General features: G+C 43.0%; 1 protein-coding gene and 1 long non-coding RNA gene across 3 annotated transcripts; both read left to right on the top strand.

Moving 5' to 3' along the window:
- Nucleotides 1-1011: 1011 nt before the first annotated feature.
- On the top strand, nucleotides 1012-5295 carry LOC138950890 (uncharacterized). Of its 2 annotated transcripts, none has more exons than XR_011450853.1 (5): nucleotides 1012-1345; nucleotides 1846-1939; nucleotides 2250-2330; nucleotides 3518-3564; nucleotides 4303-5295. It is a non-coding gene; the product is annotated as an uncharacterized lncRNA (long non-coding RNA). The 2 variants fall into 2 exon arrangements; XR_011450854.1 differs by having other exon boundaries at nucleotides 1012-1349.
- A 7329-nt stretch (nucleotides 5296-12624) lies between these two features.
- On the top strand, nucleotides 12625-17923 carry LOC138949969 (fucolectin-like). The gene is made up of 4 exons (XM_070321752.1): nucleotides 12625-12774; nucleotides 14001-14222; nucleotides 17097-17371; nucleotides 17906-17923. The coding sequence occupies exons 1-4, from the start codon at nucleotides 12714-12716 to the stop codon at nucleotides 17921-17923; spliced, it is 576 nt and encodes a 191-aa protein (XP_070177853.1). The 5' UTR covers nucleotides 12625-12713.
- Nucleotides 17924-18126: the final 203 nt, after the last annotated feature.

Genomic DNA, 18126 nt, shown 5'->3' with positions numbered 1-18126 from the left:
TAACAGACTAAACCATCAAATGGCCACAAAGCTGAAGCTAGTTGCCTCCGCCTTATGTCCGTGTGGCAAGAATCAGACAGCAGAGCCCATTCCTGCAGGCTTGTCCATACCGCAATGCTCTGAGGGACACCATCTAGCCAAAGGAGACAGCGCTACAAAAGAAGCTATACGGCCCCAGAGAGGACTTGGAGAGGACAGCACGTTTCGCGGTGCAGTCCGGACTGACGATGTAACAGCGAACGACAAGAAGAAGAAGATCCTTATATCAGATTAAGCGGGCACTTATCCTTCACTGATGTTAGAATATAATGCTGCTGTTACCTCGTTTATGAAAAGATATCATGCAAACCAATGAAAACAATATTCCACTTTTTGATGATAAAGAGTTATTTACAGCACGTCCATATTGATTACATTTGATATGTAAAACCGAACACAACCCATGATGTCTGAATTTCTGGATGCATAAGTTTAACACAGAATTAACAAAATGGCATGCATTTGTAAACAGGAATCGCTTGACAAGTGGCCCCCTTCATCCCCCCCCTTCCTCGTCCTGATATGGTTCTGCGTAGTCGGCTGGACGTTAAGCAACAAATAAACAAACAAACAAACAAAATGGCATTGGCTTATTTCAAAGACTGAGAGAATTGCATTGGAAGATATTGCAGGAGAAATCTGACTAATATTAACATGTTGTGTAAGATGGGCATAAGTGTTAATAACAAATGCTCATTCTATTCAGATAAGATTGATTTTGTGGAACATTTCTTTTATGAATGTTCTGCCATACATCCAATTTAGGAAAGCATTACAGATAAATGATTACAACAGTATAATGTAACTTGATGTTCAAACAGCACTGTTAGGATGTATAAAAACACCTGGAATGTCAAACGATTTAGTAATTTACTTATTATTGTAGCAAAAATGTGTGTGGGTAAATCCAGATACGGTAAACCAATAGAAATTGTGTGCATGTTTATTTCAGAGTTAAAATTGCGACACATATGTATTCACGACTTTTTTCCGTGACCTTTCGGATTTCATGGGGGCTGCCATTTTGTTCTCATCTCCTCAGTGTGTTCCGGTCTGAAACCGGTTTAAAACACCACTAGGCGGAAACCCCAAAACAATGACGGCCGCCTTTTTCAAAATAACATTTTCAGAGATTGTACACAAAAACAACGCCCGAACGGAAAGACAGAATGTGTCTTTCGCTAGATTGCAAGTCAGGCTTTTCACTTTTCCGATGAAGACAACCGCTGAGAGTGAAGAAACGACGCTGTTCGACTTCAAAATCTCCAGTCGCAGACGACCTTCGCTTTCGCAGTACAGTCTATAGGCAGGTGCAATGTTACTCATTTTGATCAGCTCGTTTACGTATATTTTTTGCATTCAGATCAATTAGAATGATTGGAATCAAAGCAGGAATAACTTCGGCATGCAAATGCATTTATTTGGCGAAATCAGTACAGCAGTAAGCTAGATTTTTTCCCTTCAGTTTGTTTGCGTGACTGAATTTTGTCTTCAAGAATGTACCACTTGCTTGATTTTGATTGTTTGTTCAGCTCATTGGCACGAAATGCATCTTGCAAAATATCAATTTGTTGAATGAAAACGGAATAAGTGACGTTCTAACATGTATCTGCTTGCAAAAACACATCGCAAGGATAGATCTATCTGCTTCATTGACAGACAGATTTTCATTGAATTTAAAAAGCATGACTCGGTTTGCAGGCTCTCCGATTAGATCTATCTAGTGTTTGTGTTCTTAGATTTATTGGCCATGTGGGCTGTTTACGATCATAACACAGTGTTGGTTTGTGCTGGTGCAATCTGCAGATCAAAGGGGATTGACCACATGGTGATGCAGTGATCAATGCAACTTGTGTTCACCACTCAATGCCTTCTACCAATCTCAATGGCAAAACGAAAGGTACAGTAACATGCTTGTGATTTCACATTATGTAATGTCTCTGGCGATCAACATAGTTTTTAACTCTAGTCTAACTGATCATGCTTATTACTATTAGTATTCAATTACATACGATATATTCTCCGCCCCAGCTCCACCCTCACCCCATAGCACTGCCAATCAGCCTCTACACTACAGTCCAACAACTACACCTCTAAAAGCCCCCCCTACCCTCCGTGCAACATATGGTCATAGGGAGTGCTCTAATTGTTCCAGAACATACCCGACCACACTCATACACAGGGTACTGACAAAGGAACTTTTTTTTCAGTCTCCATCAGGGCTGTCACCTAATATATGCAGACAGGTGTAACGGACGTTTTAGCAGCCACTGTACCACACATGTCATAAGGTAAATATAGGTATGTTAGTATATTTACAAACTGTTCACTCTGTTGGTTTTTCTTGCAGCATTTATTCAGAAACTCTGTAAATTGTGGCAATTACATATGCAGACGTTCAACTTATTATTGAAGAAATAGAATCAAAATTGGTTTATTAAGTATTTGAATTTTGATCATGTGATCAGAGAAACAGTTTCTTGAACAGCTAAGCTACAAGTGAAGTACAAGGACAACAACATAAACAGGTGACTGGAGACTCAGGCATTGTTTTTATTTAAAAATATGCACAGCAATGTTTACTCAGTACTGGGGGGGGGGGGGGGTGGATTTAAAGTGTTCTTTTGGCTTCCAGAGAGGTGCTACGCCTGTTAAGATGGAAATGAAATAGAATAGTTGATGGTAAGGGTTATCACAAAACAGCAAGGATAATGTTGCATGCCTGTATTTTCAGTTTGAGTTTAAAAAAAAATTAAATACTAGTTTTCTGATTAGCTATAATTCACGTGAGAATATTATAAGATGCTACCTTTTTTTATATTTTTTTTATAAGATTAGCTCATTGAGTCTGACAGGAACATAATTGAGGAATGCTTATAATTTCTTGGCCAGCTAAAAAAAAAATTAAAACCCTTGAAATGAAGTTTACGCAGGTTAGATGTGAGGATATCTTAATTGGGATAATGCATTTACCAGTAATTACAACGAGAGATTTACTTAGAAAAACTGAAGTCATTCATAAACAATAATTATGATTACAATCACAGAGTAAGGGGAAACATGGCCTTTGGTCTGGAACAGTAGCTGGAATGGTCTACTTGTCAAACCTGCCTGAATGTGCTTTTTTATTTTTGTATACCTAGTGTGAACGACGTTTAGGTATTTGCAGACTAATTATTGTATTGCTGTTGTTTGTTTGTGAGTTATGTTATGGTGTGTCCTAAATTGGTCGGAATTTGTTGTGTAACAGTATGTTCTCATTTGTAATTTGTTTCTCCATGACCCCAGAGGAACAGACTTCATATTAAAACCTTGAGACCCTGAAAATACTTGCATACTAAATTTTTTTTAATTTTTATTGGGGATGGGCAAGCTCTTGAATTCTTCAAGCCTTGAGAAACTTTCCAGTCTGATATACATGTACCAGAAAAAAGTGTGATCCTAACAATAACATGAATACTTAATTCAATATGTGCAGGAGCTACTTCGGCAGACCCATATGGCTAGTATCACAATGCAGGGAAGGTGAGTTCATTGATTTATGTTTTTTCCACCTTTTCTGTGTTTGATGTCAGCCGTGATTACCCAATGAGAACTTCAAAACATGTTGCTGATATGCGAAAACCCAACCATCACATCTGATGTAGTTGTGTAGCCCATCTAGAGGATAGAACATCTAATTTCGTGATAGCATAGCAATGTTGTGTACCTGACTAAATCTCTGCACATCACAGTGAAGTCTTACTTTATGATCATATGATTCAATACCCCCCCCCCCTCCCCCCGACTAAACAACGAAGAGCAGGCACTACACACTCACATAACTACCAACTCCACAATGTCATTTCAGAATCAAGCAATCAGGAGAATGAAAGGATTCACCAGTGCTCCGCCACTCGGTTGGATAGCCATCACTATGCACAACAAAATCCATTATTGAGGGTTTCTTGGTCGTTTCTGAAGCTAGGGCTTGGAAGCTTCACATACAAATATTCCTAAAAAAAATCCTTGTCCTTGAGTAAGATTCCCAGTGAATGGGGCCGAAAACAACAAAAATGAATACTATTTTTTTTTAAATCAAAACATTGTTAAATTTGTTATCTTACTCATTGTGAAAGTCTGACCAAATCTGCGACATTGAGGCAAACAAGTTGGGGTGGGCCTTTAACTAAATACTCTGAAATCAGCAGCTGCTTTAAGTAATTGTATGTGTGTTGTCATTATGTACTGCTTGCACTAAATGCATTTTCTTTATCTCCTCAGAATCGAGCCACCCAGAGAAAGACCATTGACATGCAGGGCGCATAGTAAAACATATAGAATTATGGCGTGCAAGTCGGTCGACAGGTGCCAGCCATTATCATCATAACAAGCAATGCAGATCATAGTTCCTTATGTTTTATGTTGTGCACAAGTCCCTAGATCTGCTTTAATTTTAATGTAGAATTTCATTATCAGATAATTTGAAACATTTTGTTTAATTAAATTGTAAATACGTCCAAGTCAATTTGCAGCATTTTTTCTTTATTGTTCTTCTATATACCCTTAAAACTAACACATAGTAAAAACAAGAAATGTTTGTTCAAGGGAGATCATCTAAAGCTTTTTTTTTAAATCTGTAAAATTGCATAGTGACATCCTCCAAAAATAAAATGTCTTAAGAATAAAGGTATCTACACGGGTTGTCTACCTATTTCTTGATAGCTTTGCTTTTAAGTATAACTTTTTTTCTCAGAATATTTGTGTTAATAAGTTTTATTCAAGGGAGGCAATAAAAAATATTTACAAAAATGTGTCCAATTGTGTGCTTACAAATATTAACATTTCTTGTAGCCCCAAGAAGTGTGTTTTGTCTTGTAACTATTGTGATTTGAGAGCTTTAGCACTGAATGCTTTGCATCCTAGTGTGAATAGCATTGTAAAGCTTGCCTCTTGCTAATTTAGAGCAGTAGAATAGAAAGCAGCCTACTCCACAATCTTCTTTCATATTCTGTGCATACTCCTTGACAAGAGAACCACGAGATTTGTTTTTATTCCGATGTTGCCTTTTCTATTCAATTAAATACTTTAAATCCTACGTGCAACACAAACCTTTTTTGTGTTGGTTTGTTTGTTTATTTTTATATTTTGTAAGTATAGACCGTACTAGAGACCAGTCTTTCACCGCCGTATGATTGATCTGGAAATCTCCGCTAAGCAGTTCAATAACATAATTAGTACATGGCTAAAGCATTTTTGCTACTCCACTCAAAATATGTCTAACTACGCACTCGTACTCTCTCCCTAACATAACACTTGTTCATGCAAAATTGTTTGCGGATCAGTAAAATTTGCGTGAAATATTGAATTGCGAATTTTTTTAAATTTTTGTTGTTGAAAATTACGTAATCTTCAAAATAGATGAGTGTTTACTGAAGCGATAAACTTAAGTAATAATAAGAATGGTTTGTAAGATCAAATACAAACCAGCAATACAACTGCTGTCGATAGATTACCCCCCTTGACTTCTCTGTCTGTTGGGTCAAACTACGCCAGACATTTCTCTTCTAGTGGCTCCATGGCATGAGATACAGGCTCCGAGGCAGAAACTGCTTCGTTCTGAACTTGAATACATCGGTTCCTCTTAGTTACATAGTCTTTTAATTCCTTCTGTCGTTTCAATGCAACAGGTAATCAAGCCTGTGAGTGTTGCATACTGTATCAAGTTCTGGTGTATTAGCGATCGAAAAGTTTACGAGGTAGTTGCAGAATCGATGTTTGTACGTACCTTTCTGGTCAGTTATCAGGAGATAAAAATTAAAAACAAATGACATGTATGCAACATAAGAGGCGAAAAGCCTAAGAAACTTGATGCCTCATCTGTCTCGGTTGCTAGTCTTCATCGTTCATACTCATAGCATATAGCAATACCATTTGTTGTGTAGAATCAATATGTTATTTTTTTCTGAAATAAAATATTCACGAAGAGGGTTCGATTCTGATCGAGTGAATATATGTGTCAAAAGCTGAATAAAACAATGCGTTTGTCTTTGACTGGTGAAGTAGAGCTGAAGCTTTTTGTGCTGGATGTAAGCTTAGTTGGTTTTATCACACACACACACACACACACACACACACACACACACAACCCTGATGTTTGTCAAAAATGTTGCATGTTCCTGCTTCACAAATGCCTGCACAAAAGCACACGGATGTACACATACCTACCTACATACCCGTGCAAACAATCTACCACTGCAACACCACAGCCCCACACATTTATCCAAAAGTTGTCTGAATATCAATACTGGCAATCTTGGTATTGAACGGGGAACTCTACTTTCATGGCGTATGTGGTCTAGGTCTCATTTTATACATGCTAAACCACCCTTACAAAATAAAAAGCCACACATCGAGTAAGCTAATCGACTAAGCAAAAACCAGACACGCGAACAAACAAAAAACGAATACTTTGATTTTCAACAAACTTAATAACAGATTTAGGTAAATAATTATGCCATGCAAGGAACATTTCTATTGAATTCGGTCGATGCTTAGATCTAGAAAAACACCAGCTCACTTTATGGGGATTTGAATAGTGCTGTTTCATGAGTTCCAGATCTAGACTGACAAGTAGAACATTTATTTTTAGCTTGCAAAATTGAACTTGCCCTGCAGTCACCTTAAGTCGAACTGCTTTCCCTGCCACCGGGTGCAGCAGTTTGGCGGGGGGAGGGCCATAGAGTCGGCAAACTGGGAGTGGAACTTGACGAAATGTCACCTAGGGCCTAGTACGATAGCTTCTCTTCGGATTGACGTACAAACAGCGTCAGGGCCGCTTCAAACTTACATACGGATTACGATTCCTATCCCCAGTTTCTCATGTTGGTAACCACTGGCTATTTGTCAGATGTGTCATTCTCCCACATTTGAACGATGCTGTAGTGCGAGCCGGTCAAAATGCCCTTTAGTTGTCAAACCACGTTCTCTTTTTCCGCACAAACTGTTTTGCGTTCCGGACCGGAACACACTGAGGAGATGATCATTGACTATTTCTGATTGGACAATGATGCCAACGCCCACATGACCCTAACTACAATGTCAAGGTCGGAAAGTCGTGAATAGAACGATACTATAGAAGGGTAATTTAAAAAAAAATTGTCCATTAATGGTATTTGTCCATGATAGTGGAGATTAGGGTTAGGTTATAAAATTATTAAGGGAAAAGACCAACGAAGAAGGATGCTCCCGAACTAAAAATTAAAAGAAAGACAGAATAAAAGGTACGGTTGAATCAGCCTGCATGCAACTGAGTTAAAAAACCAAAACCAAACAAAAATACGCGTCCTTCTTTTCGTTGGCAAGCTTGACTTCCGCGGAAAGCTTTCTTTGGCTGGGAGGCTGAGCGGTCTTGGACGTCGCTCAGGCATGCTCCCCCTCCTTGCCCGGCGTCTGGCCAGCTACTCATTGGACGATGGCTGTGTGACTGACTCTGAGACCAAGGAATGCGCGATGGCAGAGCCCTGGGAGAACGTTGCAGCCGTTGCAGCCGTTGCAGCCGAACTCGCCTTGAAATCAGAAGAGTACTGGCTGTCTGGAATTGAAGTTTGGGGTGATGCTCCCGACTCCACAGGGTCTACACCGGAGGAGCTCATGTCAGCCTTTTTAACAGGTGTCTGGGGTTTCTCCTCTTCTAGCGGGTTGTCTACTGCCCGGGACAGCTGACTGAAAACAACGAAAGCATCAACACAGAATCCGAAAGCGTGAAAAGGAATAGCAGAACCGTTCAAAGGGAGGGGGAGGGGAGGGGGGAGAAGGAGAGGACGAAAGAGATGGAGGGGGGGGGGGGGGGGAGGTGAGAGAGAGAGAGAGAGAGGAGGGCCCCAAAGGGTTTAAAATCGTGATCGTGATTGGCGTTTTTTGACCTTTCTGTGACCGTGATTGCCGAAATTTTCATTTCTGTGATCGTGATGGGACTTTGCCCGTGATCCGTGATGACAAAAAAATCAAGTCTCGTGATCGTGATCGTCATTTGTTTTCGTGATCGTGATGGGCATTATTGCAAAGCATTTTATTTTCAACGTACATTTTTCACAGCTGTATCACTCTATGATCCTCTATTCGTCAAGGAGCCAATCCCGATTGAAGGGAAGCAACAACACATTCACAAAAAAAGAGATCCAATCAGAAGGCAAATTGCAAAAGTCTGTCAAACTTCATCCAATGGAAGGGCTTCGTGCAAAAGTTTTGAGTGTATTCAGTCAAATTCGAATTCGAAGATCAAAAATGGCGTGCAGCGGTACTGTCATCGAACTTCTGTTACATTTTGTGGATTCAAGCCAGACCAAAGCAGGCGGCGAGAATGCCTTCCTTGGTGGAAAGGTCAGGCTACGGGTCGGTCTTTCCGAAGACGAAATATCAAGGTATGTTGATCTATGTTGCTCTATGACTGTTCTGAATGTAGGCAAAGATCTTGAAATTTTTTCAAGATCTTTGAGTTTGAGTGAGATCATTGACATTGTCGACATTGCCACGTCCGGCTGTCACTCGCTCAGTGTGACCTCGACTGGCTCAATATCGAGAGTCTGCGTGTAACCAAAACCGAAACTAGAAATGTGTTTTTCATCCCAGCAACGTGGACACGCTTGGCATATATTCTAATTCTAGTAATTGTCGTTTCTTTGCATTGAGCTTGGATTTATTTTAGCCCCTGTAAACTTTAATATCAACAATGGGTCAAATTCAGAAACAATGGCGGGGAGACGTGCCAGTTTGGGTCACTTGATCCTCATGAGTCATGTCAAACTCAAAGACGATCAAAGTCATGTTCGTTGGGGATTTTGTCAGGCATGCTACTTTTCCGGTAATTGCCGGAAATCCGATAAAGCCGCCGTTTTCAAAATCCGGTAAAGTCAAATTTATTCCGGTGAAGTTGAAACATTTCCGCAAAAACGATCCGTGTGAATATCGCGCAACGCGACCGGGCGCCGGTCTCAATGAAGCCAGCGCACAGTAGTGTTGTTTTCATCAGTTTGGAGGTGTGTTGAATGGTGGTGGGGGGAGGCTAAAATGGGATTTTTAACAAGATCACAACACTATTACAGCCCTGAAAATGATGCCCAGAATGCACCAGATTGCACCGATTTTAACCGTTTTTTGAAAAAAAATCCGGGGGGGCATGCCCCCGGACCCCCCTAGTTGGCTCGCCTGCTTCGCAGGCTCAGGCTTGTGGCTTCGCCACTGGCACTGCGCGCTTCTTTCAGGTAAAACCATTTTTGGCCTGTCGCATTCCTGTTTGTGTTTCAAGGCCATGAAACCAAGCGATGGTGTACCTCAAATTTAATGGCAAAGTTGAAAATAAAGAACCCATTACACATACATGTACTTAGATTTAGCTCTGGAAATGTGAAATTGTGCAAGTATATATTCATCTTTGTGAGTCAGGGTGTGAGAGTTGAATGTGTATGAGTGGAGAGAGAGAGAGAGAGAGAGAGAGAGAGAGAGAGAGAGAGAGAGAGAGAGAGAGAGAGAGAGAGAGAGAGAGAGAGAGAGAGAGAGAGAGAGAGAGAGAGAGAGAGAGAGAGAGAGAAAACAATGAAAACAACATTCTTGTTACTGATTACAAATCATGATATGTATTTCTATGTGTGTATGAAAGAGAATTCAAAAAATAATAATAATAAAGTGCAACAGTTCTCACTTTGTGTTGAATAAACAATAGATCCAGAGGAGCGAATTACTGTGTGGTTGTGTTTGCTTTGACACGTGCTTTCTGTACATGCAACTTTTACCGTGACCGTGATTTGCCACTGGTGTTCGTGATCGTGAAAACAAAAATCAAGGTAACTGTGATCGTGAAAGCTAAAATTTCCCTTCCCGTGATCGTGATGATACCCCCCCTTTGGGGCCCTCAGAGAGAGATGCGGAAGAGAGAGAGAGAGAGAGAGAGAGAGAGAGAGAGAGTGTGTGTGTGTGTGCGAGCGTGTGTTTGTGTGTTTGAGAGAGAGAGTGTGTGAGTGTGTGTGTACGTGCGCGCGCGCGCGCGTGTGTGTGAGTGTGTGTGTGTGTGTTTGTTTGAGAGAGAGAGATAGAAAGAGAGAGAGATATAGGGTTGCAGGGAGACAGACAGAGAGAGAATAAAACTGAGAGAGAGTTTGGGAAAGGGGCCGGAGGGTGTGAGGTAAATTGCATTCGAATTGAAAAGCAGGACCAGTTTTAACGGTATTTATAATTCTCTTTAGTGTTCTGCCGTCGTATTACTCGTATCTTACTTTAGTTTTTTGTATAGTCTCTGCTCTTCTCATCTTGATAACTTGTTGCTTTTTCTGTACTTTCGTATTTTTTTCGCATTTCTAAGTGTATTACGTGCTTATTACTGTATTATGTTCAGACAGTTAAGCATTTTCACGGTTGAATCAGAACAAGTTCATGTACTTGAATTTTGAAGTGCAACTGCAATTCTTTGGCAAAATAAAATAAACAGATTCTCTAACACTTCTGTGTGTCATTTGATTGGATTCGTCTTATGGATTCGTTTTTAAACACACAGACATAGGAAAACTAAGACACACATACACAAACACACACACACACACACACACACACACACACACACACACACACACACACACACACACACACACACACACAAACACACACGACAAGTTGCCTGTTCAGGTCTTGGTCAGCACCGGCTTAGCTGGTTGTGGTGAACGAGATTAGCGCAGAACCTCCATCCTTACGTCATCGTTTAAGTTATGAACTTTGACGTCATTTTCAGAAATCGAACCTTCTGAGTGAACGAGAGACACTCTATAAAATGCAGAATGCGTCTCTTTCTCATCCTGATATGCTGGGTGCTAACCCAGCAGAAAGACAACGGTGCGTATTTGTTCCTTGATCTCCATGCCTTCAAGATAAATACACTTTTCAAAGTGTTCTTCACGAAGACCACCTAGCAAAGTAGATTTACTAGCTGGTCTTAAATTGTTCGCAGCGGTCATAGCTTTATCAACCAACCGCTTTTGGGTTTGGTGCGTGTCTTGTGTGTGTATAAGTGTGTGTGTGTGTGTGTGTGTGTGTGTGTGTGTGTATGTGTGTGTGTGTGTGTGAGTGTGTGTGATTGTTTGTGTATGTATGTGTTTGTGTGTGTGCGCGTGTGTGTGTGTTCTTTGTGTCTGTGTGTGTGTGTGTTCTTTGTGTCTGTGTGTGTGTGTGTTCTTTGTGTCTGTGTGTGTGTGTGTTCTTTGTGACTTGAATCCAGGCCGGGACGGACAAGGGTCATCGTTGTGTCACATTCTACGCTTAGGGCCACGAAAAAAAATTCTTTACAATCTCCGACCGACCTTATGGGTTTATTCCTAGCCTAGAACCAGAACTTAATATACAAAAACAACGACACTCAAGGGGACACAATTTTTCCGGTCAATACCACGCCATATGTACCTGTGTACATTGACACATTCAGCTTCAATCACACTTGCACACACACACACACACACACACACACACACACACACACACACACACACACACACACACACACACACACACACACACACAAACCAACATCGACAAAAAGTAACCATCCTAACGACCCAAAGTTCTTGTCAATGGAAACAAATAGTTGTTTTTCTCAGGCCGGAAAGTGTTACACTTTTGATCCTCACGTCAAAGGTCAGAATGCGTGCCGGGTCGGACGCGGGTCAGGTGCATGTGATGACTCGGAGACGGTATCCCTGTCCCACCCTCGTGTCACCACCGTGACACGTAGAACACCTCGGTCATTTCTGCCAGAAGTGCAGGTGGCTGATTATACCTGAACTCAGACACACCTGTGTATAGCGCGACACGTGTTGCTTCTGTTTTGAGGAAGCGACTCGCATTGGGATAAGCAAATATATTTTTCTTCTTGTTATTATTATCATTCGCACATGGGCTGGAACTCCCACGTTTACTCATGGTTTTGCATGAGTGGGTTTTTACTTGTATGACCGTTTTGACCCCGCCTTCCAGGAAGCCATACGCCGCTTTCGGGGGAAGCATGCTGGGTATTTTTGTGTTTGTATAACACACTAAACTCTGACATGGATTACAGGATCTTTTCCGTGCGCACTTGATTTTGTGCTTTCGTGTACACACGAATAGAAACAAATATCCACCATTAACCCACCAGGCGGCAGCGGCCGGGATTTGAACTCACGACTTTCCAATTAGGAGGCCGATGTTTTATCCACTAGGCCACTGGCCCCGTCACGGATAAGAAAGTATGAAATGACATGAAATGTTACTATTCAATAACAGAAACGGATCAGCCTCCAAGGGACACAGGGGAAGACCTGCACGGAATGAGCAAGCAAGCAAATGTGAAGACAACGCGAGATGGCCAGAATGGCTCGTCCAGCACAGCAGTAAAGGACACAGTCCGAGGTCAGCTTGGCAAGACAACGCGAGATGGCCAGAATGGCTCGTCCAGCACAGCAGTAAAGGACACAGTCCGAGGTCAGCTTGGCAAGACAACGCGAGATGGCCAGAATGGCTCGTCCAGCACAGCAGTAAAGGACACAGTCCGAGGTCAGCTTGGCAAGACAACGCGAGATGGCCAGAATGGCTCGTCCAGCACAGCAGTAAAGGACACAGTCCGAGGTCAACTTGGCAAGACAACGTGGGCACCGCATTCAGGGAGGGTCTTGAAGATGCTAAGTGACGCTGAAAATAACCCACGCCGTTTTAGGAGACAGCAACTTATTCCGAAAGGTATGGGTTTTTTTTGCTCGAATAGTTTTGCTTGTTTCGTAACGGTTTGAACTCCCTGTGTTCCTGCTGTCTTAAATTGAGCCCGAAGTCTTTTTTTATCAATCAATCAATCAATCAATCAATATGAGGCTTATATCGCGCGTATTCCGTGGGTACAGTTCTAAGCGCAGGGATTTTTTTTGTTATTTTTATTTTATGCAATTTATATCGCGCACATATTCAAGGCGCAGGGATTTATTCATGCCGTGTGAGATGGAATTTTTTTACACAATACATCACGCATTCACATCGGCCAGCAGATCGCAGTCATTTCGGCGCATATCCTACTTTTTACGGCCTATTATTCCAATATCACACGGGTATTTTGGTGGACATTTTTATCTATGCCTCTACAATTTTGTCAATCGTGGGATCTTTAACGTGCACACCCCAATGTAGTGTACACGAAGGGACCTCGGTTTTTCGTCTCATCCGAAAGACTAGCACTTGAACCCACCACCTAGGTTAGGAAAGGGGGGAGAAAATTGCTAACGCCCTGACCCAGGGTCGAACTCGCAACCTCTCGCTTCCGAGCGCAAGTGCGTTACCACTCGGCCACCCAGTCCTTAGTTGAAAATGATTTGCCAAAGCTATTTGCAGCGAGCCTTCGCGAAGTAGACTACGCCGAGTTACGATCAGGCGCCAGAAAAGCATTAGTACCCACGAAGAAAATCCCCCCCCCCCCCCCCGGCTTGAACTTCAGACATGACATTACTTCTTTCCAGCAACCTTTGTACGAACTGAATTTTCTGATCGAACGTCAAGAAGAGGTGATTACAACAGAGCGAACAATGAGGCCATGTTGTCATAGTGCTGTCTTTCTGTAAAACGCACCTGATTATGAAGAAAAGCCCAAATTCTGGCTACCATGCGTACAGCAGAATATCTCCCGAAGTGCGAGCAGCCTGTTGCCCTAGATAAGGTATCGCTGGCGATGAAACACTTCTTGCTATAGACGTTTGGAATGTGCAAGGAACGGTTATTCCTTTATTTCGATCCTACATCCTTCCTTCCTTCCTACCTTCCTTTCTTTCATACTTGTTGCTTGTGAACGAAACGACAACAACAAAACAACAACAACAAAACAACAACACAATCGAAATAAAATTTGGCATTCTCCGTCCTTCCTCCTTCCTTCTTTTTGTGTTGCTTGTAAAGAAAACAAATCAAACTGCTGTGATTCTCAGGGCTGACAAACGTGGCGCTGTACAAGCCAGCCTGGGCCAGCTCCTACTACGACATCTACAACAACCCCAACAGTGCCAACGACGGCAATCTGGAGACGTCTTTGGCCAACTGCTTCAACACGGCGGAATCGGACAACAACGACTGGCACTGGTGGAGGGTGGATCTCCTAGCGATCTACGACATCTTCTACGTGTCTGTCACCAACCGCGGAGATTGCTGTCGTGAGTTAATGATATACGATACCGATACATGCACAACTCATGTTCTACGGCTGATATGCTGTAGTCACCGAGACAAACTTCGTTCTCGGAATTGTTTGTCACTTCCACGGAAGACGTGCAGAAAAAGTGACAGAATTTTGTTGTGACGCCAATATTCCCGTCATTATGTCTTTTCGAACTTTGGGGGAATCGAGACGAGGGTCGTGGTGTATGTGTGTCTGTGTGTGTGTGTGCGCGTGTGTGTGTAGAGCGATTCAGAGTAAACTACTGGGGAGTTATGCATGAGTGCCGTGTAAAGTACACGCCGACTTCAGCGAAGTCATGACTTGAAAGTCGCCACCTACCGCAGGCGCTCAATCGGTATGCACGGGTGACGACCAGACCGCCGACTTTCAAGTTGCCGTGTAAAGCAAGGTCACCAGTCAATCTATTTTTATAACGAGGAATTCCTTCCTTTGCGCATGCGCTAGGGTCATTCGATAACATCCTCCCGCTTCCTCGCACGGGAGTTCGACTATTCAGAGACAGAGAGCAGTGAAATATGGGTCAGTGCTACTTTGCGCTGAAACGAATCAAAGATGTCTTCGCTAATCTTATCGGTGTTGGTTCTAAAATAATATGACAAGGGAAGTGAATCTCGCAAAAAAAATATCTTTTTAGTCCAGCTCTTCCAACTATTGGGTTCTGTCTAAAAACGATTACGGCGCAAAATTCGTCGACTTTGATGGCGGAAAACCATGAAAATGGCCATTCTGTTCGCTGAAGTCGGCGTGTAAACCATTTAGACGACCTCCGGAGCACGTCTAAATTTAGTCGCCAGTTTCGGTGGTACAAGCGTGTAGTCGCCACCCGTGCATACTGTGTACCTCGCGGTTGGCGGCACTCGCTATTTGCACGCCGCCTAAACGTTTAGACGTCACTCATACATAACACCCCAGGACCGATCTTTATGAAATTTGACATGAGAGTTCCTGTGTATGATATATATCCCGATACATTTTTTTTTCATTTTTTCAATAAATGTCTGTGATGACGTCATATCCGGCTTTTTGTAAAAGTTGAGGCGGCACTGTCACACCCTCAATTTTCAATCAAATTGATTGACATTTTGGCCAAGCAATCTTCAACAAAGGCCGGACTTCGGTATTAAATTGATTTCGAAAATTTAATTTTGATCATAATTTTTATATTTTTAATTTTCAGAGCTTGTTTTTAATCCAAATATAACACATTTATATGTTTTTGGAATCAGCGGGGATATAGCTCAGTTGGTAGCGCGCTGGATTTGTATTCAGTTGGCCGCTGCCTGCCAAACGGTTGTGTGACGTGTCTAGTGTGTTGGCGAAGTGTCTTGTGCTTGTCACTTCTCGCTTTCAGCCCTCACCGCTGGCTAGCACCGTCTGTCCTTTTTAGGACAATGCGAAAAGAGAGCAGAATGCGTCAGTCTCTCCTGCCAGTACAATAACCTCTCCACAACAAGCCCTATGTAGTGCCTCCATCGCGGCGACAGGCGTAAACTGGGTACCGCAAGGCCCCAGGCTAGACTACAAGGACTCGGAGGAGGTTGGCCCCTAGACGTGCGGCATGCGGGCCCACCGGTGTGTGGAAATGCCCAGGTGCCCACGAACCAACCTCCAGCTATGGGTCAAATAGCCGGGCAGGATAGGCTCGTCAACCCTGGCAGGCAGCTATCCTAAGAGAAGACCACTCTGAATTCAAAACGAGGGTAGAGGAGGCTCATCATCCATGGAAGGAAACTCGTCTAGGAGAAGGAAAACTCCGAAATGAAACCCACGCAGTCCCTCGAAGACGGAACGGCACTGGCCTTTTTTAGGCGGGGAGCAGACCGGGTGCCTACGCTATCCTCGACAAATGGTTGTGTCATCAACGAATCAACGTGATGGTGTCGTCTTCATGGATCGCAGCCAGTTGGCCGCTGTCAGCGTGAGTTCGATCCCAGGTTCGGCGGAAATTTATTTCAGAGTCAACTTTGTGTGCAGACTCTCTTCGGTGTCCGAACCCTCCCCCCGTGTACACTACATTGGGTGTGCACGTTAAAGATCCCACGATTGACAAAAGGGTCTTTCCTGTCAAAATTGCTTAGGCACAGTCAATAATTGTCTACCTATACCCGTGTGACTTGGAATAATAGGCCGTGAAAGGTAAATATGCGCCGAAATGGCTGCAATCTACTGGCCGTATAAAATTTCATCTCACACGGCATCACTGCAGAGCGCCTAGAACTGTACCCACGGAATATGCGCGATATAAGCCTCATTGATTGATTGATTGATTGATTGAAGAATAAGATAAACGTAAATTTGGATCGTTTTATAAATAAAATATTTTTGTCACAATGTTCAGATTTTTAATGTTCAAAGTCATTAATTAATTTTTAAGCCACCAAGCTGAAATGCAATACCAAAGTCCGGCCTTCGTCGAAGATTGCTTGGCCAAAATTTCAATCAATTTGATTGAAAAATGAGGGTGTGACAGTGCCGCCTCAACTTTTACAAAAAGCCGGATATGACGTCATCAAAGGTATTTATCGAAAAAAAAGAAAAAGAATGTCCGGGGATACCATTCCCAGGAACTCTCATGTAAAATTTCATAAAGATCGGTCCAGTAGTTTGGTCTGAATCGCTCTACACACACACACGCACACACACACGCACAGACACACAGACACACACACACACACACAGACACACACGCACACACATACACCACGACCCTCGTCTCGATTCCCCTTCTATGATAAAACATTTAGTCAAAACTTGACTAAATGTAAAAAAGAAGAAGAAGAAAAAAACAGACAAACAACAACCCACAAATCATGTTTTCTACCTTTTGTTACACATATATATATTTCAGAGGACAGACTGAGAAACTTCACAGTGCGCGTGGCCTACTCCATGAAGCAAAAGTACACCCCTATCCAGAGCGACACCGTGGAGAAGACGTGCGTGAGAGTCGGCACATTGGGACTGGGGGCCACAGTGCGATACAAGTGCCAAGACGCCCCCATTCTCGGCAGATACGTCACCCTGGTGATGCCAAAGCAGAGAGAACATGGATACGGTCTTGACAAACCCGCTCCCATGCATCTGTGCGAACTGCAGGTGTTGGGACGAACAACATCCATTTATGTTCCTGGTAAGTGGTGGTGGTGGTGGAGGGGGGTGGTGGGGGGATGGGGTGTTAGGGGGCAGGTTCGGATGGGGTAAGGGTTGGGGAGTGTCTCGTTACCTATTGTCTTTTCGTAAGTGGGGAGTTGGGGCAGACAGGGGGGGGGGGGGGGAGGGTTGTAATGAATTTTCGTAAGTTGGGCGGGTGGGGTAGGGGGGGGTGTCTTGATGGTTTTTGTTACGTTACCTCTTGACTTTTGGTAGGTTGTGGGGGGGGGGGGGCTTACTGTTTTTGTTGCGTTACCCCTTGACTTTTGGTAGGTAGTGGGGGGGGGGGGGGCTTACTGTTTTTGTTGCGTTACCCCTTGACTTTTGGTAGGTTATGGGGGGGGGGGGGGGCTTACTGTTTTTGTTGCGTTACCCCTTGACTTTTGGTAGGTTGTGGGGGGGGGGTCTTAATGTTTTTGTTGCGTTACCCCTTGACTTTTGGTAGGTTGTGTGGGGGGGGGGGGGGGTCTTAATGTTTTTGTTGCGTTACCCCTTGACTTTTGGTAGGTTGTGGGGGGGTCTTAATGTTTTTGTTGCGTTACCCCTTGACTTTTGGTAGGTTGTGTGGGGGGGGGGGGGGGTCTTAATGTTTTTGTTGCGTTACCCCTTGACTTTTGGTAGGTTGTGTGGGGGGGGGGGTCTTAATGTTTTTGTTGCGTTACCCCTTGACTTTTGGTAGGTTGTGGGGGGGGGGTCTTAATGTTTTTGTTGCGTTACCCCTTGACTTT

Source organism: Littorina saxatilis, linkage group LG16, assembly GCF_037325665.1.
Source record: "Littorina saxatilis isolate snail1 linkage group LG16, US_GU_Lsax_2.0, whole genome shotgun sequence".
NCBI classification, from domain to species: Eukaryota; Metazoa; Mollusca; class Gastropoda; order Littorinimorpha; family Littorinidae; genus Littorina; species Littorina saxatilis.
Note: the sequence above shows the minus strand (reverse complement) of the source record. Positions and strands in the feature narration are given on the sequence as shown.